General features: G+C 47.3%; 1 protein-coding gene across 1 annotated transcript; it reads left to right on the top strand.

Annotated features, from left to right (window-relative positions):
- The first annotated feature begins 4,943 nt into the window (after positions 1–4,943).
- On the top strand, positions 4,944–23,369 carry hs3st3b1b (heparan sulfate (glucosamine) 3-O-sulfotransferase 3B1b). Its single transcript, XM_030098584.1, has 2 exons — positions 4,944–5,775; positions 20,131–23,369. The coding sequence occupies exons 1-2, from the start codon at positions 5,219–5,221 to the stop codon at positions 20,747–20,749; spliced, it is 1,176 nt and encodes a 391-aa protein (XP_029954444.1). The 5' UTR covers positions 4,944–5,218; the 3' UTR covers positions 20,750–23,369.
- Positions 23,370–23,689: the final 320 nt, after the last annotated feature.

Here is a 23,689-nt window from a genome sequence, read left to right as displayed (position 1 = left end):
ACTGAAAATACAAACGCCTCACTTTACTGAAACCTCTGGATTATTTCATCTATAAATTTCTATGAAATAACCTGGAATTTATGTAAAATTTACAAAAACCCGAAACAACTAAACCAAAAATGAAAGAAACTGAAGAAAGCTCTAAAGAATATTATTGCTCTAATTGGTCCAATATCCTTTTTTCTTAAATTCAATTTCAAACCTGTTTTACATTATTGCACATAAAACCAATGTTTTAATTTTCTGTAAATGTTTTAAAAGTCAGAGGCTGTCTGTTGCAAGGTTACCACATGAGTTTTATTTTTTTTTTTTTTTACTGCTTACAACTTTTTAATGTAGATATTTTACCTTTAAAATAGGATTGTATACTTGCAGATTTTTATTTTTTTCCTTTTGGGTCATCCAAAATTAATTATGTAGTCTATTTTTTATAGAAATTGTATAAATTCTATGAAATGATCTGGGATATGTGGGATTTACAAAAAACCTAAAATACACGGAGAAAGTCGGATCAGAACATAGTGAATCATTTTCATTTTCATGGATCTGAACTGTTGCCCTGAATCACTATAAAAAACACTTTTCCCATTAAAACGATTTTTCATATGGATTTATTCCACAAACACATCTGTCCACTTTACATTTACATCATTAGATACACTCAATTTTTAATCAGATCACCACAATTATCACTTTTTTCAAGTGACTATTTTTTTTTATGTAAATATTTTGAGGGAGATAAATCACGTAAATACAGAATCTTTGTTCAGGTGTGCAAAATTAGGTTTTTTTTTAAGTGAAAATTTGTTCTATTGAACTTTTTCCTGTGATTTTTATTGTAAATGTCACTGTTTCTCTGACTTTTTTGGGGCGTTTAAGAGATTAATAACTGACTCGGTTTGTGGTTGGTTTGTGTGGTCCGTGACCCCCTCTGGGGTCGTACGGTGTGCGGGTTGGGTCAAAATCGGCTCGACATCCTCGTTGGTGCGTGTCGAGTGAATCTCGACCAGTTAAATCTAGAAAGCGAAATATTTAGAAACGCGGAATGCTTCGGAAGAGCTGTCTGCTGCTTGAAGAACACACACGCCTCGTTAGTTGACACTAACCCAGCACACACACACACACACACACACACACACACACACACTCACACACACACTCCTCACAAGTTGTGGATTTGAGTTTCAATTAGTGGCCTTGCTGAGTTTTAACAGGCCACCTCCCTCCGCACCTGTCACTCAGCATGCTCCCCCCCCCCCCCCCCTCTGGTATTTGGTTACGTTTCCACCGCCGTGCCTTCGCTTCCCGCCGTCCCGCCATAAAAAGGCTTGTAGGATTTAGCCGAGGCCCAGAGACCTGAAGCGGCTCGACATCCTCGTAAAGCGTCTGACCGGATCCAGAGTGATCGGGCCAGCTGTTACAGTGCAAACACACACTCACACACTCACACACACACACACACACACTCTCAACCTGCGTGCAGATTGAATGTCTTCACCCAGTGATGGCCTGTCAGGCTTTTCTCAACATCTGCGGCCATAAAGGTGCGCCGCTCGCCTTGTTTCCTCCCTCCGCCCGGGTTGTTGTGTTCGTCGGGTTTCGGGGCTTCGGAGCTGAAGACGATGCAGGAGCCGTGATCTCTGAGCTCCGCTCCGGCCAGAGGTGAGTTCAGCCTCGTTCTCAGCGTTTTCCTGGTTGTCTGTGAAGGTCTGGGTCAAACCGGAGGTCACACGGAGCAGAAGACGAGGCGTTCAGGGTCCCGTTAAAAGCAGAACTGCTCACACTTTTCTGTGTTTTATTGTTAGGAAAGCCACAATCAATGCAGGAAACACAAACTTACAGCCCAAAGAGGAATTCAAGGAAGTTTTAGAAGTTTTACATAAATATATACATAAATATATATACATATACATATACATATATATATATATATATATATATATATATATATATATATATAAAATAAAGTGTAAATATCAGCATCAACCCTTTCTGGAGCAAATCACCATTAATGTTCACATCTTGTTATAAACTTTAGAACGTTCACTTTTATGAGAAAATAAACAGTGTTCACATGTTACAAAAATCTTTTTCAAGACATCCGGAGAGAAATTTATCCCATTTAGACATTATTCGAAAAAAATAAATTGTCAAATGTCTGTGATTGTGGTTCCATATTTAGAACTTTTTCTGTAAGTGTAATAAAAACCTCATGTTTATCATAACCTTAAAAATCAACCTGAGTGGCCAAGCTCTCCTAACACCTGCATGAGTAAAGGCTTAATCCAGGGGTGTCAAACATAAGGCTCGTTGCCCAAAACCAGGCCGCAGGAGGCTCTAATGCGGCTCGACGAACCGCCAAGCGTCTTTTACAGACGTGAACATGTCAAACGTGTCACAGCTGAAAATGATGAGGAGCAGATTTCTAATGACAATGTTCAGTAAATATAGAGTATAAATCAGAATAAAGTGTAACAGTAAGATGTGAAGCTGCACAAGTTCGTTGTAAAAGTTTAAAAACACAAACAGTGATAGGTGGAGACCCTGGTCGATAAAATATCCGGTCAGATGTTTGAGTTTCTGTTTGGAGGCTTTTCCACGTAGCTCAGTCCAAACAGGGAGGACCTTGACCCTAAAGGTCGTCCAGTGAGAGGAGCTGCAGCATCGTTTCAAAATAAAACTTCAAAGAATCCAGAAGTTCCTAGATGTGCCCACCTCCCTCTGAAGGTTCAATTCTTATTTCTTCTCCAGTTCTTTCAGTTTTTGTCTAATTAAACGTATTGGATCCATGAATAGAGGAGTGAGGATTAGAACTGTTCAATGAAAACGATTCAAGGATAAAACTTTTTTTCTCCATCGAAGCACTTTTAATTGTGAGTTTAGTTTTTACTGACTTCAATTAAAAGTGGACCTGTGATAGTTTGGGGGGGTCTGGACCACCGACTCAGGCTGATTCATTTCAGTTTAATTTAATTTAATTTAATTGATTACGATGTTTATACATGCTTGATATACATTCTTGTAACTTCAGTATTTCAGGATTTAAAATGGCCATTAAAGCAGCTTTTCGACGCTCTTCTGAAGATGTTTATGTTTTGTTTTCTCTTTGGAGCTGGACTCGAACCCTAATCTGACTCTTCAGTATAATCCTTAATGCGCAGCGCCAGTTTAGATTTATTCCAAACATGTTTATCAGAACAATCATTTGTCTTATTTGACATTCCAGGCGGGATTTGACGGCACTGTCTGGGTTTCTGGGGTGAATTCATTCCTCTGAAGTGAGTCCTGCGTGTTTCACGCGCGTAAAGCTTCACCTCTGCAGACTTTACGCGCGCTGTCAGCTCGTTGGCTCGTCCCGGGTCCGGACTGGACCGAGTGGCAGTGGATCAGATTCAGACGCGGCTCCAGGTTTGAATTACGGCTCTGGTTCCAGTCATCTCAACATGTCTTTTATTCTTTTTTTCTCTGTATAAATTGAAAACTGCGCGCATGTTTTTAATATCGGATCGTTTAATATTTTTTTCTGAGATGTTTCCGAGTTTTTTCAAGTGTTTCCAGGATTTTTCTTTTTTTTTTTTTTCTAAAGGGGAAAAAGTTCGTGTAATAACTCTGAGCCTGGTTTAGGAGCTCTATTCCCTCCATGAAGCACAATCTAAAACATTTCGGACGCCGTCTGAAAAGAGTTTATTGTAATTATGTGGGTTCACCTTGAATATATGATTGTTACTTTTCAAGCTTTGTGAACACAAAAGTTGTAAAACTTAATCAAACTAAAACGTGGAGGCAGAAACAGGAAATAAATCGACTGAAGCGTTCTGGTGCCATAACAGGTCAATTTGGGATAAAGTTAAAAATCCAGACTTCTGATTAACCGACTGTTTGACATGTTTAACCGGTTGAAGCTGGAAGCGTTTTGAAATACAATTAATTACTGTTTCTGACTAGTTAGTTATGAACAGATCAGTGCAACATTAGTTAAAAGAAAGAAGTTGAAGCCATGCATAAAACACATTAATCCAAATTATTATTATTATTATTATTATTATTATTATTATTATTATTATTATTATTATTATTATTATTATTATTATTACTTAGTTGTATTATAGTGTTTTTGTTATTATAGTTAGTTGTATTTTATGGCCTGTCTGCTCATTTTTGAGCACCACTTTTTAAGTTTTACATTCTTTACAGTGTAGTGGAAGCTGAAGTAGCGGTTGTGATTTTGTTCACGACTGACGCTGAGATTTTAATCTTATTTGTCCCCATTGTTCCAGATCGGAGACATTTGACCTTTTATTAACTGCAGTCTTACCTGACTTTACACATCCGACAAGAAAACTTGTAAATTATAATAAACTACTTTGTTATTTTCTACATTACGTTTTTTTTGTATTTAAAAAAAGAAAAATCTTTTCCACATTATGGCCACATAAGATCATTAAAATACATGTATTTTATAGTTTGTTTCCCTCCAGTTTTAAATCCTGCATTTAGCCCCGAGTGTTTCTCGTCAGACCTTCACATCCCAGAACAGATCGTGCTCTATCTGTTAAATGAACTTTAAAGTTTATTTTGCGTCTTCCTGAACGGATTCCAGTGAAATGATCTGCTTATCAGAATAAAGCTAAATGAAATCTTCTAAATGCCTTGAAGTCATTATTGATTTAGGAAACTTGAGTTAATTGCACAGTTGGAAACTTTTCCAAACTCTGCGCTGCGTCCCGCACACGCTTCATTTCCATAAAGCGGCTCCCACGGCCGGCCGGCCCCGCCCCCTCCCGCCCCCTCCCGCTCCTGATTGGCCCGGCCCGCTCCACGCGCGGCTGCATATTTACGTTCCGTGCAGCTGATTGGCTGCTGCGGCCGTCAGTCTGCGCCATGTGTCTGTATAAGGAGAGGAGCGCCCGCAGGAGCAGAACCAAACGTGGGATGAAGCCGGAGGAGCGCAGCGGCGCGCCTCACGCACCTCACGCACCTCACTAGGTCCCAGCAGCCGCAGAATTATGAGCGAACAGCCCGCGCTGCCTTCCCCCTCCTGGATATTATGCTCGTGTTTTCCTTCACATCTGGCTTAGTTCTTGACCAGCGGCGCGTGCGTCTGTGCGGTGTGGGGAGAGAGAGCATGGTGCGTAATTGTGCGTGGATTGCAGAGGTGCCAGAGAGGGAGAGTTAGGCGATATGCGCCGCGGGGACAGGAGCGTCAACCGACAGGCTGATGGAATATAGCCCGGTGTGCCCCAGCCCGAGCGCCGCCTGGTCCAGCCCCGTGAAGAAGAAGCTCGTGCTGCTCAGCATCATGTTCCTGCTCTGGGTCTACATGCTCTACTCCTGCGTGGGCTACTGCGCCACCGTGCCAAGTTTGGTGGCGGAGACCTACCGGGGCCGGGAGGCCGGGAGGCGGACGGGAGAGGGCGGCAGGGCGGACGGGCTGGTGTCCCGGCTGCTGGCCAAGCCGCAGCCCTGGGAGGACGTGGAGAGCGACTACGAGGAGCCGTCCGTCCGGACCGGGACCGGGACCGGCGCGTCCAGGGACCTGCTGCTCACTAACGAGCCGGACGCGGACTGGGAGCGCGCCCCGGAGCCCAGCGCCATGTCCAGCTTCTCCAACGGCTCCGGGAGCAAGAAGCTGCCGCAGGCGATCATCATCGGGGTGAAGAAAGGAGGAACCCGGGCTCTGCTGGAGTTCCTGCGCGTGCACCCGGACATCAGGGCCGTGGGCGCGGAGCCGCACTTCTTCGACCGCAACTACGACAACGGCCTGGACTGGTACAGGTAAAAACCGCTTTTTTAAAACTTTAATTGATGAATACAATTTCGGGGGAACGGCTTCTGTCAGGTTTTATTAGCCTGGTTTGTGAGATTCAGTTTAACAAATTCTATAATCATCGGTGCGAGAAGCAATAATAAATATTACATTTTCACCCAAACTCACATTTCTGACATTTTTCTTTTAGTACATTTTTTACGACAATGCAGTGAAGTAATTATTCTCTATTTTCGGACCTCATAAATGCCTGATATCACATGTTTCACTATAATCACACACACACTTGAATTAGTTTATTTTCTTTTTAGGTTAAAAATCAAACGTGCATAGTAAAACAGGGCTGTTTGTTTGTGATCTTCGTCCTGTTTCTAAGGCGTTTCGGCCTCTCGGATTACTTCTTTTTAATGAAGTGTTAATTTTGAGTCTCGATTTTAACGTGAGTGGTTTGGTTTTGAGGGGATTGGCGCTTCGGCTGCGGCCGTGGAGCGTTTCTGCGACGCGCAGTGATCTCTGTTGGAGAGAGCGCAACACTGCAGCTCCGCCGAGACGCGCCTGGCGGTCCGCTCCGACACATTTTTCCTTTCCTTTTTATTTTTGTGAGTGAATTAAGTCTCATTCATCAAGCTGTTACAGATCCATCACAGGTCTTTTGTTCAATCCGACCCAGGCTTCAGGAGCAATCCTCAGTTTGAGCAGAAGTGCGCATTTTGGATGAAACGTTTGAAACTATTCATTTTGTTTGAATCATAGATCAATAATTCTGCACAGTGAAGCCAAATCTGAGACTTAAAGCTGGCATTTTTTTTATTTTTTTATTTCAAATCGTGTAGCACATTTAAGGGTTTGGGACTGGGTCGGGGATCCACAGGCCCTCACAGCCCAGGTTGCAAAGCAAAGGCGATCAACAAGACAAAAGAACAAAACCCAACTCCATGAAGGTCTCAGGAGGCCAACAGACCAACTTTATCCTTCACATTTCCATCACAAAGTGCAGAGGGACTGCAGGGCCTAATGACTGTACTCTTTAGGTCGAACCTGGAATTTAAGCAGCTTCAGTTGAACTCAGTCCGTCAGTTTCCAGCCTCCTTCTTTCAGGCAGCGTCTGCCTTTTCAGCTCAAACTGCTTCAGAACAAACTAAAACACTGGCAGGTGTTTTAGCAGTTTCTTTCTAATTTCTAAATTTATACAAAAAAGAAAATCATAATTTTGTGTTTGATTTTAAATATTAGGAGTGTCGCTGGCATCTTACTGTTGGGATAAAGTGTCAGAAATACAGACAAATTAGCCTTTTATTCGCTTTCTCTGGGCAAAATGTTTGATTTACGGCGAGCAGACCTGAAGGAAGGTTGACTTTCACCTACTGCGTCTCCAGCTGTGGAGAAAAAGTCGTTTTTCATGGCTGGAAATGTCCTGACAGCCTGTGAAGACTCCAGGCCGCTGTCTGAGCTGCTCTGAGGGGTTTTCTGTTTTCTGTTTTCTGTTTTGGAAAATGTATTTCATCCACGGTAAAAGTCTGGATAATGCTGGTAATCTGAGCAATTTTACGCTTGGGCGGGGTTCTGTAAACAAACGAGGTTTTTTGCCAAATAAGTTTGTCTGAGAATGAAGTTTTACTGAGAAGAGGTAGAGCAGCTGGGGGGGGGGGGGGGGGGGGGGGTCCAGAGTTTTCCCAGATCAATTTATTCTAGAACCTCTTGTCGAAATCCGTCCTCTGGACTTCAGATGTGAGGGAGACAGTTTGTGTGTCTGTTGTGTAACTCATCTCCTCTTGTTTGTCCTTTTTGCACAACAACCCCCCCTTACCCCCTCCCACCCCCCATACCAGCACATTTAGAGCTGGAATTCCACCAAACTAAAAGCGGCCGTAGAGAGAAAGGAGAGCGGGAAGCGAGAGTCGTGACAGAGAAAGGAGGCGGTGATAACAAGTGTGTGTTTTTTGTGGTTTTGTGATGCAGTTTGACAGTTTTTATTTGTGCCAAAGACAAACACATGATTCATGCTTTTGACCGAGGGGGTCCTCCTATCAGGAGGTACACATTTTCACAGTGAGGTCATGCATGAACTGGCTCCAAGGAACACACGCACACACACACACACACACACACACACACACACACACGCAGGGCTGGATGTGAACATTCATTATTTTCCTCTTGCACCTGTCTCATGGTGAGAGTGTAAACCTTATTATCTGATAGCAATGAAAAATACGCGGCGTTGATAATGTGCTAAAAGTTTTTTCCACACTTGACAATCGCAGAAGTTCCCTCGGTGCGTTTTTTAAAAACTATTTCAGAGCTTGCTTTTTTTTTTTACGTTAGCCACACTTAAATATTTGAATGGCATCAGATGGTATGCATAATGAAGAAAATCTTTTTTTTAAAGTGAAAACTTTTCAGGATTTCTAGTAAAATAAAAAAGAAAGGATTGTCAAGCTTCTCATGTTATGTCCAACTAGAGTTTAATGAAACAAATACTGTTTTCTAAAAATTGGTGTTTTTTATTTTTTCACCACTTCAATTTTTAGTGGAAAACACATTTTTCATAAAGAAACCTGAAACAAAAGAACCAGTTCCACTTGTGGTACAAATTCATACACTCCTCATAGTTTATAATCTGATATTATTCCCTGATATTTATTCCCTTTTCCCAGTTGGTGCTTCTTGTAATCTGAGTTTTGCTGTTAGTTTCCCCATTAAGAGGATTTCTTCCTCCGTCTTTAGATCCTTTGTTTTTGGGAGTTTCTTCACCCCAGTTTCTCCTGACTGCTTTCTTGCTTGAGATTTAGAATATTTTTTCACCAGATATTTGCCATTCAGTGGGACAGCTTACAAAGTTACAGGACCAGAATGCTTTGGAAAAGTTCATTTTCAAACAGTTGTCATAGTTCTTCACTAACATGAGAATGATCCACATCAACATTTCCACTTCTGCCAGATTATTATTATTTTTTTAACACATTCGAGTTGATCTGAAAGAATCCCGGAGTGAAACTGGCGAAATATTCTTTATTTGTATCTGAAGTGATTTTGCTGAATTTCTAATCCAGCATAAAGTTTGTTCCACGTGAAGGAAGCGAACGAGCTTTGTCCTTTGTGTTTGAGTTTGTCTTCCACACTTCGTCTGGTTCTTCTGAATTCGTAGAGATTTAATTTTAAATGTTTCACTTTATCTTTCCTGAAACTTTCTCAGAGTTGTGATTCACCCAGAACTTCCCGGTTTCTCTCCACGACTGACTGAACATTGCTAACTGAGAGGTTTTTATTTACTCCTGACTCCTGTTGCCTGCTGCCCCGCCCCACCCCGGTCCGGTCCGGTCCGGTCTGGTCCTGGTCCTGGTCTGGTCCTGGCCAGCGGACCTCGGTTCTCTCTTCATGTTCCACTCGGCCCGGTCGGCTCTGAAGGGGCTTTGATAGTTGCTGCGTTGTGGTTTTGCTGTCGTGTCGCGGCTCCGGTCTCGGCTCGCTGTCGGCCGTGTCGACTCTGCTGCTCCTCCCTCCGAGTCCCGGCTTCAGTCACTGAGCGAGAGCTGCTCTCACACACACACACACACACACACACACACACACACACACACACACTAGGGAGAGTTTATGGGTGTGTGTTGGCACGGCTTCTACTCTGTTGAGATTGTCGAGTAAGTGTCAGGATTTTGTTGATTTCTGGACCCAAACATTAAATATTTGCTTCTATCTGCGGGTTTTATTTGCAGCTCTCTCGTCTGACGGTTTGACTGGACGTAACCAGAGACTTGACGTGGGTTTGTTGGGAGGCAACTGGGATCGAGTGCAGCTGCATGTTTATCCTCCATCCACTGAACGTGTGCAGAGAAACTTCAGCGTTTTTATAAAGTCGTGTTTTCTGTGACTCCATGTAAACGGAAACCAACTTTTTTCATCCTCACTTGAAACCGTCGTCTCCAGTCCTCCATTTGTCTGTTCGTGGCGCCATCAGACGCTGGTGGAGGTGTCCGTTATCCCCCCCCCCCCCGCCCCTGCCGAGCCGCCCCCCGCCTCCCGCCCGTGTCGGGGACGGTTCTGGATGGCCGCCCGGCCTTTTATCTGCTCGCCACGGGGGCGCTCCTATTTCCACGTAGGTGACCCGTGGGCTGTGTCGCCGCTGACCTGCCCCCCCTCCGGCCTCCCTTCCTTCCTTCCTTCCTTCCTTAATGGCCGCTGAGGCCACCTGGCTCTATAGAGCGGCAGTGAGAGGCATCAGGCCGCCTCGCGCTGATGTTTGCATACATGGGATGTTTTGCCGGCAGCAGGAGGAGGTTATTCAGCGAACGCAGGCGGCGCGGCCGCGACAGGCTCAGCTGCGAAGCCAGAAATAATCTGGGGCGGAAACAGACAGCCGGCACCGCGGGGACGGCCGGTATTGATCGGTCGGGCTTGGTTGGAGGTGATGTGTGGAGACGGGTTCACGGCTCCGGCTGGGGTCAGACGGCTCTGCTCCGACCATCTGCAGGACGCCACGGCTTCTCTTGGCGTGAACAGTCAGCACCGAAGGCTCGTCTCCCGTCCTCGACGACGGTTGGGACGATTGGGTATTTTGGCTCTGGGTCGTTTCCCGATGCCTGGAAGTCCTGGGCTCCTGGCGCCCGGCCAGCCGGCCGTGCAGCTGACAGCAGGTTCCCGTCCACCGCTCAGAGGCCAGCGGTTCGAAACCGCCGCTGTGTTGGCTAAACTTCCTCCTCCAGCTCCCAAATGAGGGCAGCCTCCGCTAATGGCGCCTTGTTCCCCCCCCTCTGCCCGCTCAGAACCGCTTTGTCCTCCTCCAGCTGTGCACTTTAGCGGCTGCGGTGTAACAATGGTGTCGCACGTCACGCTTGGTTCGCTGGGTTCGTTCAGGCGTCGCTGACCGGCCCCGGCCCAGAAGAAGGTCGGCGCTGGAGGGACGGAGGCCCTGGCTCCCCGCCGGACAGAAAAGGCGGTTTTCATCCCCAAATTACAAGCGGTTAATGGTGAAAGGAAAGACCTGTGGCGAGGGGAGTGGCGGCGCCGCCCGGCCTCACGCTCCTCCTCCAGTTGGTGTCCAGTGAAGACAATACGGCCGGGTCAAAATGTTTTGCTGGGTGGAAGAACGGAGGGTTCCTCCGTAGCTTCGGCCTGAAGAATGAAGAAGTCCAGATTTTGCTTCCATTGGAGGGAAATACGAGTAAAACGTCACCACATTCCCCAGCAGTGACTTTATACCTGGAAAAAAGCAAGGTGGAGACGCTAACGGAGCGGGTTTGGAGGGAGAACGGCGCGGCGTTGAGCGAGCGGTGTGCAGACCGTCCCTCTGTGCGACGTGCGAATCGTCCTGATTTAACCAGGTGATCGTTTGCTTGTTGTTAAAGATGTCAGAACAGAAGCAGATGTCCTCCCTCCGGGCCTGATGCTCATTCACGGCTGCTAAATTAACATTCTTTGGCCCGTTAAGGCGGTTCCCCGGGAGGCCGGGGCTCCGTCCGGTTCTGTCGGGACGGGTCAGTTCAGACCGGCGCCGTCCGAAAAGGAAGAAAAAGCCTCGGCGGAGGAGGAGTTGGAGGAAGAGCAGAAAAGTGATGACGGTGAACCTGCACTGCTCCACTTGTCCCAGGTATTAAATCCCAGAGGTAGCCATTAGGGTGTTAGAGAGTGTGTCTGCCTCTGGGAACGACGAGAACACACACACACTCACACACACACACTCACTCACTCACTCACACAGAGAGAGAAAAGACAGAGAAAGAAAGTGACAAAGGTCTCCCGAGGTTTCCATTAGGCTGGCAGTAAAAGAGCAGAGCTCATTAGAGCCCCGCTTGTCTCGACACTGCTCACTCTCTCCGTTTAGATGTGGTCCCGGAGCGCCGCCGGCCGCCTCATCAGAGGCGTGAGGACGCCGCGGCCCGCCGCTCACACTACCCGGACACCGTCCACTCGCTGCCAATTATTTTGGACGGTGTGTACATCTCCTCTCTCCTCCTTTAACTGCTTCCTGTACCTGAGGAGGCTCCGGATCCCAGCGCTCTGGACTCGGCGCCGGTTTGGAGAGGCTGGAGATGTGACTTCAAACAGGAAGTTCATGCAGGAGACGAATGCAGAGCATGGAAATACAATAAAAGCCTCGTTTCTGCAACATTTTCAAGCGAAAATGGAAAAGTTTTCTGAAACGTATTTTCACACTGGCCTGTAAATCGGAGCCTAAGTGCAGTTTAAACTTCTGTGACACATTAATCTCATAAAGTTGCCATATTGCGAAGCCCCGATTATCACGATACTCAACATTAAACTGCATGTTTATCTGACATCATGCAAATCAAATGTCAGGAACTTGGATAAAAATCTTTCCCATACCGCTTAAAATTTAGAAATAATTAATCATTAATGGAAATAAAGTAGAGCAGCGGGAGGTATGACCCACCCTCCTGCCAACGCCGTCTTCAGTTTGACTAAATGAGCAGAAGCAGGAAGTCAAGCAGCGATTCGCCGCATCGCTCCTCGGTCTGACCGGATCAGGTTTACTGGAGGTATCATTTCTAAGTATTTATCTCGATGGCGCTCGAGGCGTTTGCAGAAACTTAACGTTTTGGCTCCGGTCCACAGAAGAGAGATTTCCTCAGACTTGCAGCCGGCGCTCTTTCCATCCCCGAAAGCAGGGGGTTAATCTTGGCGACGGGCGCTTTCGTCACTCGACGCGGCTAATTATATGTTTGCTGGAGAGGCAGGAATTCATAAACCATTAACCTGCCAGAACAGCTGCGGCGTGGGTAATGCAGACAAAATGATAGCCCGGACAGGCAGGAAGATGGTTTTTCTGCTCCCTGAGTGACACGCGGCGGCGAGGAAATCCCCCCGTTCAGCCGCTCGCACTCTGTAGCTCACCTGTCTGCAAGAAAGGTGTGCAGGCAGTTACGGATGACAGCCAATTCAAACAGGATGCAAAGCAGCGGCTGCCTGCCTCCCTCTGTCTCTGTGTGTGTGTGTGTGTGTGTGTGTGTGTGTGTGTGTGTGTGTGTGTGTGTGTGTGTCTGGGGAGTGGGGGGTGGTGGCATGTATGTTCTCCTGGAGTCTGTTTCATCTTTTATTCATCTCTGCTGTAGCTAGATCAAGGAGTCATGTGCCTCTTGGTGCATGTCAAGTGTCAGGAAATCAGTCAGAAAGGCTGATTCTGCACACACACTCTCTCACACACACACACACACACACACACTCAGCCAGTCTCCACCTGCAGCTCTTCATTGTTGTCTTGTTGTTGTTGTTTTTGTTCACGGTTCGGGGCTCTATTTTGTCTGAGCTGTCAGCCGGGTTCAGCCCGGCGCTGACGGAGTGCAGGAATGTGCGGCTGGCTTCAGGCTGACACCTTCAGCAAACACTCCCAGCAAACACAGCGATTAAGCAGGATTAGCAGCGCTCCGTGTGTGTGTGTGTGTGTGTGTGTGTGTGAGGCGCCGCATTAACTCTTCATTTAACTGACATTTTGAAACCTAAAATGTTGTGAGAAAAATTATTTTTGTTAAAACATTCCAACTTCATGAACTTGAATTTATTCACTTTCAGTTCAGTTTATTCAACCAAAGTTTATTTTCAATCTTTTGAAGATAAATGCATCAATTAGGTGCCGTGATTATGAATCAGACAAGCTTGGATACCAAGGAGCCAAACACAATGGTGTGTATGCAGCTTTAACACTTGTAGGAATGTCAAATCCAATTTTTTTTACTAGATTAAAATATTATCTGGACACTTTTTGTCTTTTTTTGAGTGATGCATCGATACTGATACCGATATCGGGTCTGATGCTGCACAGATGACTCGTCATGTAGCAGGTAGACCAGAGGGCGAGCGATGGCCGCCGTTTGGAGATCCGTTGGTATCAATCAGCTTTTAATAAGAACTCAGTGTTGACAAATATCTAAAGGTTAGAAACTCCTCCGTTAAAGACGTGGTATCTGTGAATCCCTGCTTTTTGCCACTATGATCTGAGAAGGAAACATGAAGGATTGATAAAGGATTAATTGTGTCGGAAAAAAGAGAGTTTTCATCTTTTTTTCAAACCAGAGGAGGGAGGAAAAAAAATCTTCTTTCTCCAGCATCTCTTAAAGGCTGAAGGCAGAAGAAAGCTGCTGCTGAACATTCATGAGGATAGGAGGAGGTGTAGCTGCTTTCCGCTCGTTTCTCCAGCTCCTCTGTTTTATTTATGCCACATGGTGGGCTCGCTCGCCCGCCCGCCTGCTCGCTCGCTCGCTCGCTGCACTGCAGGGTTATTAACACTCTGTAATTCCAGGCAGCCATCTCTGGCCACAGGCCGTCTGTGGTTCCAGGTTTTAAAAAAAAAAAGCACACATTCCGGCGTTGTTTTCCAAAAGGTGCCGAACAGCAACAAATATACTCAAAAACAGATTTTCCCAATGGGGGGGAAAAATGAGAGTTGCTTATGAAATTGAATAATTCGTAGTCGTCACGCCTCCGGAGCTGCGCACGAGAAGACGGCCTCGATTTTATCAGGGAAGGAATGTCTGAGGATGTTCCGTAACAGCGTCCGACATGTCGTCCGTGTACAGCGGTTACTTCTGTTTATTTATTCTGCTCTGCTGGTGTCTGAAGTTTTCTCCAAAACCCGACTGGAATGGAGCCCAACCCCGACCCTGGACGGTCTGTGACCGCAGGACCCGGAGTTCCACTCTGGAGCAGGAGCGCTCGGGCTGTAAACGGGCGCCAAAAAAGAAAAAAACCTTCTCCCTGAAGCGTGACTCCCTGATCTCGGTGGAGGATGATGGATGGACGGGCTGCGCCGGTCGGGTTAACGGTTCTGTTTACTGGGAGGGTCAGGAGATTCCCAGGCTGGGGTCCGGGGTCTGGGAGCCCGGATCCAGAGTCCAGGGTCCGGGTGTCAAAGAGTCACTGAGCAGGAAGCGGGACGAGCCGCCGCCGCCGCCGGGTTACGGGCAGCAGATTCCACAGTGGGAAACATTAAAGCAGATTCATTACGCTCTGACCTTTGACCCGGTTCTCAAGTCTTCCACCATTTCCCCTCGACTCCCTTTTTCCCATTTGATAAAGAGCTCGGCTCATTTTTCAGTCCTAATCTTTTCACTTTGTCGCTCAAATAAACAGAAAACATCCAGTGTGGTAAATAGGACTGGAGTCTTCTATGAGCCAGTTTTGGCCCACAGGCCTTATGTTTGACAACCATGATCTCTGAGATAAATTACTGTGTTTATTATGTTTCTAACAACAAACTGTGGTTCAATCCCGTACTTTGAGATCCTCGTGCTGATCCTGTTGTTTGAACACAAACCGTTCAGTCGAGCTACAGAGACGCGGTACAGTCTGCGGCGGCTCCAGCGGCCTTCTGGGTAATCTGCAGGAGCCATTTAGCCGTCCTCCTCGGAGCAGCGTCGTCCCGGTCTGAGTGGCCGATCCTGGGCCGGCAGGCCTCCACTGTCCAGAGCCGCCGCCACCCGGTGAGGCCTGCTGCCGCCGTTTCCGTGGAAACGGACGCCGTTTTTCAGAACGCTGCTGTGTAAACAAACAAACAGCTTTTCTGGAATCGGTTCCGTTTGTTTCTGATTAATGGAGCCACAGAGCCTCCTCTTCACGTCGGTCTGAAGCAGGAGGCTCTGCTTCTTCTCAGCCGGGGAGCGAAGCGTCGGAATGGCCCAGATGTGAACACCTGGCCGGCTCTGAGGAGCTGATGAAGCTGCTCGGAGCTCCTCTGCCTCATAAACCGTCTCCCGCAGTCTCTGAATTTACAGCCGAAGCCTTGCTCTGTGGTCAGACGGCAGCCACTCGCCATATTTCAACATGCTGGCTTCTGTACCGGCTTAAACAGCGCTTTGAACAGATTCCAGCATGCTAAAGTGGGGTGTGTGTCTCTGTGTGTGTGTGTGTGTGTGTGTGTGTGTGTGTGTGAATCACATTTTGATTACTGCTGATCATTTTTCCACTTGAAATATGGAGGCGAAGCCTTCCTGTTAATCAGCTGGGAGCTGCCGGGGGTCAAGGGTCACGCTCAGGGAGCCTGCAGCGGGATTTCAACCTGCAAACTTTCAGTCCCAAGCGTGCGTCGCCTCCTCCGAGTACGGCGTAGAAGGTCACGGTTGTCAAACATAAAGCCCGTGGGCCAAAACTGGTTCGCAAGAGGCTCCAGTCCGGCCCGTGGGACATTTTCCTCACATGCTCCACAACAAACACAAACTTTGAAGTTTGAGTTTAAAAGTTCTTCTGGCCCCACTCGATCAGGAAACCAGCTGAACGGCTCGTTTCCCCACATCCAGCCCTGAAAGGAAAGGCGTCGTTCGTCTGTTCTTCGTAGGTCTGAGAACACGTCGAGCTGCGAGCGAACCAAGCCGCCCTGCAGACTCTTATCGCCCAATGAGGGATAAAGATGTTTCTGTGTTTCCTGAAAATGCTCCTCGAGTGGCCTCGGAGCGAAAAGAAAGGAAGTCTTTCAGCGCTCCTTCCCTCGTTTCCCCGCTCTCACTTCTGAAGTGCCACTTTGCTACGGGACCCCGGTCTCTGATTGCCGCAGGGTCAAGTGAACCTTGGAGGTGATTCGGTCGGAGAATAGAAGTGGAAATTGTGTTTCATGCGAATAAAATTCAGGCTTCTTGCTGCGTGTTTCAGTGTAGTGATCATTTTCGTTTCAATATTTACAAAACGACGTGTTTTCTCTGGAACCGTTGTGCTGTAGTTCATGCTCCCTGCTGTTTCAGACGCTGGTTCACCTCCCATGAGTCTCTGCGCCATAGAAACCAGGCTCCTTCAGCTTTAAATGCCCCGAAGAGTCGGCGCCACGCCCTGGGTGTGCCGGTGGATACAGAGCGCCCTGCGATCTGACTGTATTCAAATCGGCCGACCTCCATTTGAGATTCAAATGCTCCCGACATGCAGACATGCGACACAATTGAAAACCTTTTGTATCACGTATGAAATCTACAGACGCTCGCCAAATAGCTTCCTCTTTTTTTTAAACTCCCTTTTTGTCTATGAGCGAACTAATCATGTTGTCAGGGATGCTGCGCCGCAGACGGCTGGGTGGCAGCCCGTTATCATCAAATCAAACGTGACAGGAGGGCGGCAGCAGCCTCAGACAGAAATAACCCCTCTTCCTGTGTGCGGCGGGGATGGGGGCTCTTCAGAGCGCGGGCCAAAGGGCCACTCCGCCGCCGCCGCCGCCGCCGCCGCCGGCTCGCGTTTGATGCCGTCAGGCGACAAGGGCTTCTGCTTTCTGTCTTATCACTGTTTCTGGCATGCCTTTCAACCGGGAGATATTCTCAGCGGACAAAAGGTGGAGCGAGGCGCCGGGGGGGGGGGATGAAGCACACATATAGATCATTTGAAAGTTCTCACAAACAGTAGAAGGCAGTTTCTCTTTTTCAGGTCAGGTTTACAGTGTGATGGTTTCCTGTGGAGAGCGTGGAGCGACTGTCCTCAGGGGCGGGGGGGACGGGGGGACGGGGGGGACGGGCCGCTGTTTGCCGAGGCAGTTTCGGCACACGCTCCACTTAAGAGCTCTCCAAAAGGCTTCCTCTCACTTGAGGCCGAGAAGGACGGCGAAGTGCTGCACTCGGCCCCCCCGTTAACACCCACGCTCCCCTCCTCCCCCCCCCTCCTCCTCCTCCTCCTCCTCCTCCTCCTCCCTGCCCCCCGCCTCGCCCCGGCGCCCTGACCACTGCCCCGCTCGGCCCTCCGCTCGGGGACAATGGCTCACTTTCAAAGAAAAGCAGGAAAAAAGAGGAGCCCGGTGTCACAGAACTGCCTGTTTGCTGACGGGATCTTTAACAGCGGCACCTCATAAATCAAAAACGAGCATAATGGGCATTGTTTCTCCGAGGGCCACTTGTCCCACTAAAATTCCCCTCCTTTTCTCTCCCTCCTGCCAGTTTGCGAGTGAGTGGGTGAAGTCAGAGGTGGAGATTTTTTATTAGCGAGGGGCCTCTTCTTGTGGATTTGCTGCTTTTCACGGGTCTCCAGCTCCGCTTCTCGACCGTCCCCTCGTCTCAGCGCTCCTCCAACCCCCCCAGCGCTTGATGTGTTTTCTCCTTCCAACGATCCCCTGAGCTTGGATCAGCATAATCTATCACTATGCACATTGTAGCCGGGGCCTCCTCCCCATCGCCGTGTGGCATTGTCATGTTGAAATCGGATTAGACGGGGAGCCATTTGCGTCTTCTGTTTGGCTCCAGACTCTTTTTGTATGTTAGCACAAGGAACGACAGAAAGCTTGCGGTCTGCATCGAGAGAATGACGGAATGGCGCGCAGTTTGGGTTTTATCCCTCCGAGACATCCAGGAGGCGCCGTGTAAACGCTGTAGCTGTGAACGCTCGCGTCGAGTTTTCATCCGGAGTCTGTCGCGCTCCGGCGTAAACGCACGATCTGTTTTGATTTGAATGGGCCATTAATGAGCTTTTGGAAGCAGGCCTGCTTTCTCCGTCTGATGTGTCACCAATCAGGATGATATTATCATAATTAGATCACTGGCACTGCGTTAGGATTACACAAATCTGCCAGCGCTGTTTCCATCAGGCGTTTTATAGGTTACCTGACATCACCCCGGGTATTTTATCTCCTCCCTCCCCACGGCAGCTCTCTTTATGGAGAAATTCTTGCACACATACACACACAGACACACACACACACACACACAAAAAATATGTGCATTGATGGAGAGCTGATGCTGCATGAATTACCCATGAGGTGGATGGACATGAACTAGATTCCAGCTTTTAGAGTATATTTGTGCGGAGAGGCGGGAGCTCTGGGGAGGAATTGAGCACGACAGAATCGGGAGTGTACGGGACGTGTTCGGCATTGTCGCTCCCTTGTCTCCTACCTTTATCAGTGCGTAAGCATCCTGGGTAGGATTACAAGGTCTGTGGATGGGATCCAGGACCGTCGTCGTTTCCTACACAATGGCAGCATCGGTCCTCAGGCCTCAACAATGAAGATGAGCTTTGAAGTACAAGGGGGGTCTTATCTGGGAGGGTGTGCACACCCGGATAGATCCAGCTATCTCTCCAGTTCTGTTTTTTTTTAATGCTTGACCTCTGAAAAACTTGCCCCTGCTCTGAATGTAAACCTTGACCATGAACAGCATTGTTGTTGTTTTTAGGCTCAGTTTCAAAGGGTTCTGCAATATAATTCCATGTTTTCTGGGGTGTTGGGAGTATCTGCGATTGTCTCTTTAGCCTGGGTGATCATCGTTGGTGTCCTTGCTTGATTTGAGATTAAGAACAACTGCTTCCTAGACTGAGCATTTCCAGAAAGTTCCACCCTGGCAGCCATTTTCAGAACGTTGCGTATCAGTTTCTCCGAGCACCGCTGTCGTTTTAACGGACCCCCGAAAACGCTACCAAACCACTGAAGACGTTGTCGTGGTGTAGCTGGGGCCTCGGTTTCAGGGGACAGTCGCCGTCGCTCTGTACATATGGTGCAAAACAAACAGGCGGTTTTGTTCCAGATCAAGGAAACAGACCAGGAAAGGCGATCCGCATCCCAATGTCAGTCAAAGTGTTCTTATCGCCTCGGTCCTGCGGTTGGCCGCCGCTGGTGAAACCCAATGCTCGGAGAACAGGGTGCACTCGCCTTGCCTTCACAACCAGTTGTTCTCAGGTCCCCGCTGATTATACGTCTGCGTGTAACGTATCTGTATGAGGTCCGTCAGGCAGCCTTCACCCAAAACCAAACCTGCTCTGCTTGGAAAAAACAAAAAAAAACTCCAACAAAAACCAGATTTACTTTCTGCAACAAGCCTTATCATCTTTCAGCGCTGTTGCATTTTTTTACCGCTTTGAGGGTCTGATTGGGGGCGGGGCAGCGAGGCAGGACTACGCCTGAGTCAGCAGGCATCTGGAGTACTGCTTTTTACTTCTTTTTGCCCCAGTTGTATAAGAAACGGAGGGTGGATTCTGATTGAGGAAATGCAGGCTCTGGGAAGATAATGGGATTCACACACTCTGAGTTGATTGTAAGCAAAAACATATAAGCCTCCTGACTTACAGTGAAACCAGGCAACAGAGCGAGTTCAAGTCATCCCGAAAGGGAGGATTTGGGGGAGCGTGTGCCGCAGTGAGAGAAAGCAGCTCCTAATCTTTATAACATGGATAATTGCAGGTTGAGGAATTCCTGTAAACGTTTCACCATGTTTGATTATGAAGTCAGTAAGGCTTTTCTGCCTCTCGTCAGAAGTGAGATATCTCATGAGTGAGTGAGCTTGTTGATGCTGGAGAGCTGCCTACACTAATAGGTTTTCAAGCCCTATAATAAGGCTAAACAGGCTCAGTGAGTCATTGATTGCGGGGCGCAGTGCACTCCATCAACATGATTACATTATGCAAGACCGTCGCCTGCCTGACACTTCCTCTAACCTTCCTTTTGCGCCCCTCTGCAGGGAGCTGATGCCGAAGACCCTGGAGGGCCAGATCACCATGGAGAAGACCCCCAGCTACTTCGTGACCAGGGAGGCTCCGGCCAGGATCTCGGCCATGTCCCGGGACACCAAGGTGATCGTGGTGGTGAGGGACCCGGTCACCAGAGCCATCTCGGACTACACGCAGACGCTGTCCAAGAAGCCCGACATTCCCTCTTTCGAGAGCCTCACCTTCAAAAACAGGACTACGGGGCTCATCGACACCTCGTGGAGCGCCATCCAGATCGGCATCTACGCCAAGCACCTGGACAACTGGCTGCAGTACTTCCCCATGGAGCAGATCCTGTTCGTGAGCGGCGAGCGCCTGATCAGCGACCCGGCCGGAGAGCTGGGCCGCGTGCAGGACTTCCTGGGGCTCAAGAGGATCATCACGGACAAACACTTCTACTTCAACCAGACCAAGGGATTCCCGTGCCTCAAGAAAGCGGAAGGCAGCAGCAAGCCCCACTGCCTGGGGAAAACCAAAGGACGGACCCACCCAAACATCGACCCGGAGGTGGTGCAGAGGCTGCGGGACTTCTACCGGCCCTTCAACATGAAGTTCTACCAGATGACGGGACACAACTTTGGTTGGGATTGATGTGAAAAATCATAAGACTGCTTTTTTTTTTTTTTGTCAAGTTTTGTTGTTAAGAATTTTTTTTCTCTGTAATTCAATGGCAAGATGTGGAGATATTGCTATATATATGTAAAATGTACAGAAATCTATTTTATAATAATTTATTTTTATTTCTAAGCAATTAATTCACTAAGCTGCCTAACCATATTTGTACATAACATCTGACCCACATGTGTTGTGTTTTTTTTTTTTTTTTTTTAACATTCCTCATTTTATTTTAATTCTCTTGCTCCTGTCGTGGTTCCTGTAAACTCAGTGGATTATTACTTTATTTTCTTTGGTGCTTCATATTGCAGATAATCAGCGTCGATTGAAGTAGAGACTGGGGTGAGAAATATGTAAATGCACCATATTACGGGTACGGAGAACACCTAACCATATGCATCCCTGATGATATATGCACCGCGGCTTCACTTTCATCCCCTTTAAGCCCTTTCTGAGCGCGATTCTTTTATTAGGTGTCTCACTTCCTGTTGAAGGTTTTCACCCTGCGCCTCAGCAGCAGGTCCCGTGTCTCATTCCACTCAATAAGAGGCCGATCAATAGCTCTAATTGATACTCATTGTGTCACTCATGCTTAAAGTATCCAGCTGGCCTTTCATTCGGCGCTCCTGCTGCCCGCTCTAATGAACGACCCATCCATCAAACGTTAAATCCCATCCCGGACCACGTCAGGATCCATGTTAACATTATGCTAATGGGGTAAAGGTAACTGGCAGATCGATCCGGCCTCCGCTTTGTAACTCCCCATTAGAAGCGGCGGCCGGCTCGGAGCCAGGCGATCGCCTCGGTTCAAAGGTCACGCAAAGTCTCAATCAAATTTGCTGGATGTGTTTGAGGCAGCAGAGGCGTGTGAGCCACGAATCGAAGGTACAGATAGGAACGGCGGCGGGCCTCAGTGAGCGGGTGCTCCTTCAAACGCAAAGATCCCAGACTAAATGCATCAAAGCTGCAGGAAGGGTTTTGTTCCTGTGAATCACTGGCAGCGCAGCAGGAATCGCCTCAGGCAGGGTTCTAGCGTCACAGAATCTCGTGTGCCATCATTCATGGCCGATATACTTTATGCCTTATCCGCCCATCCTCACCTCTCCACAACAGATCTTAACTTTCTACTTGTTGCCAAAAAAAACAAAAATCCTTGGATTGATATCATGTTTCACACAGCTTAGAATCTGTTTTGCATTGCTTGGTAGTTTTTTGGAATTTTTCTTTTTTTTTTTTTTTGTCTTTCTACTTGAATTCTTGATATGCAAGAGGGAGAAAATGTGTAGTTATCATTCTTTGATGTGATGTCTTTGCAGCGGGTGGCGGCGGCGGCGGCGGCGCTACGCCGCGCTCGGCTAAGCTATGCACGCTCAGTGTGGCGGCCGTGAAGAACACGCAGGCAGATCGAAAGGGAGTTTTAGCATCCGGAGAAGGGTTCAGTGTGATTTAGACTGAATGTACACAACCTACCCTCACACAAAATGTTCCTCAAATCGATGTTTGAAGGTCAGATTGCCACTAAGTGAAAGTTTGATTGTCCTTTTTGTCCTTTGGAAGTCAAGGAAATGTGCCTCTTCTAGCTGTCAGTCCAACACACTCTGCCTGCTCCAGTCACCGAGAGACATGACGGCTAATTCACCGCTTTTTCTGTCCGTTCCAGCTGAGAACAGCTGCGTGGTTCAGCCTCAAACCAATGGTTGCTGGCAGGGCGGATGGTGGCTTTGTTGCACTGGGTTTTACACTTTAAGGCCCCGTTCACACGACGACGCATTCAAGTGAAAACACAAGAGTTCTGTAGCATCTTGGGCGTCTGTTCACACGGCGACGGCGACGGAGCCATACGAACGTCAGTGTCGTCCCATTGTTAATGATAGTAATGTTAACAGTTATGTGTGTGTGTGTGTGTGAGTGTGTGGTTTCATAACGAAAGCATCCAACAGCACCCACTAGTGGTCCAACCTGAAAATGACACCGTTTTCAGCGTTTCTGCCATTTCTGTGTGAACGAACACCGTTTTCAAAACGTTGCCGTGGAAACGGGGTCTGACTGTACCCGGTTCAGTAAAGCCTTCATCCCCTCGTCTCTCCTTAGTGCAATGTTTGATGATTTAAAAATAGACAAATTAAAATAAAGCATTTATGACGTCGCTGAGCAAGCTGTCATCTTCTGGAAGGAAAGTCGGAGGTTTTCTGTCGTGCATTTAAATTTCTGGTCGAGTTTATGTAACGGAGGGATTATCTGTGGGGGGAAAAGGCAAAAGAACAAGTTGCACTCGTGGGTCTTCTCCTCGTTGCTGCATCGGCTATGGTTGAGTTTTATTCAACCTGTTCTTGAGATCTAAATGAAACGTTAGGAAAAGTTTGTCTTATCCACATATAATATGTATCTAGACTAGCAGATCTGTGTGTACAAAGATGAAAAAGACATGTAAATCCAGTATTTTGTGGTATGTACATCAAAGGAATTAATTTTACACAAAATGCAAGAGAAAAATGGAACAGATGTTTCTAGACTATTAAATACTGAACATTCATATTATTTCTTTGTATGAAGAAATAAATAAATAAAAAAAATATATATTTTACCAAAACCTGGAGTGCTGGAGCTTCATGTCCTTGTTTTATTTCACATTCACACATCAGGGGCGACAAACAGTTTTGTTGGGTGGACTTTTAGAAGTATGAATAACAACAATCCCCCAGAATTTTAAAGTTTGACTGTATTGAAAGCTCCATTACTTTCTTTTTGAGTCTGTGAAGCGTCTGAAGAAGACTTGGTGGAGTTCAGGCAGTGTTGTAAGACTTTGTGACTTATTTTCAATGACAAACTGGAGTTTTTGTTATTTGCAGGTTCCTGTGATATAATTTCACAAGTCAATTCCAGTGATTACCAAACAGAAAAACGATACTACTGAAT

This window comes from Salarias fasciatus, chromosome 8 (genome assembly GCF_902148845.1).
Source record: "Salarias fasciatus chromosome 8, fSalaFa1.1, whole genome shotgun sequence".
NCBI classification, from domain to species: domain Eukaryota; kingdom Metazoa; phylum Chordata; class Actinopteri; order Blenniiformes; family Blenniidae; genus Salarias; species Salarias fasciatus.
Note: the sequence above shows the minus strand (reverse complement) of the source record. Positions and strands in the feature narration are given on the sequence as shown.

What these genes read in the sequence shown, in the direction of transcription:
- hs3st3b1b (XM_030098584.1), top strand. Translation starts at nt 5,219, where the DNA reads ATGGAATATAGCCCGGTGTGCCCCAGCCCGAGCGCCGCCTGGTCCAGC. An exon ending in AACGGCCTGGACTGGTACAG is followed by an intron (nt 5,776 to 20,130) that starts GTAAAAACCGCT and finishes GCCCCTCTGCAG; the next exon opens with GGAGCTGATGCCGAAGACCC.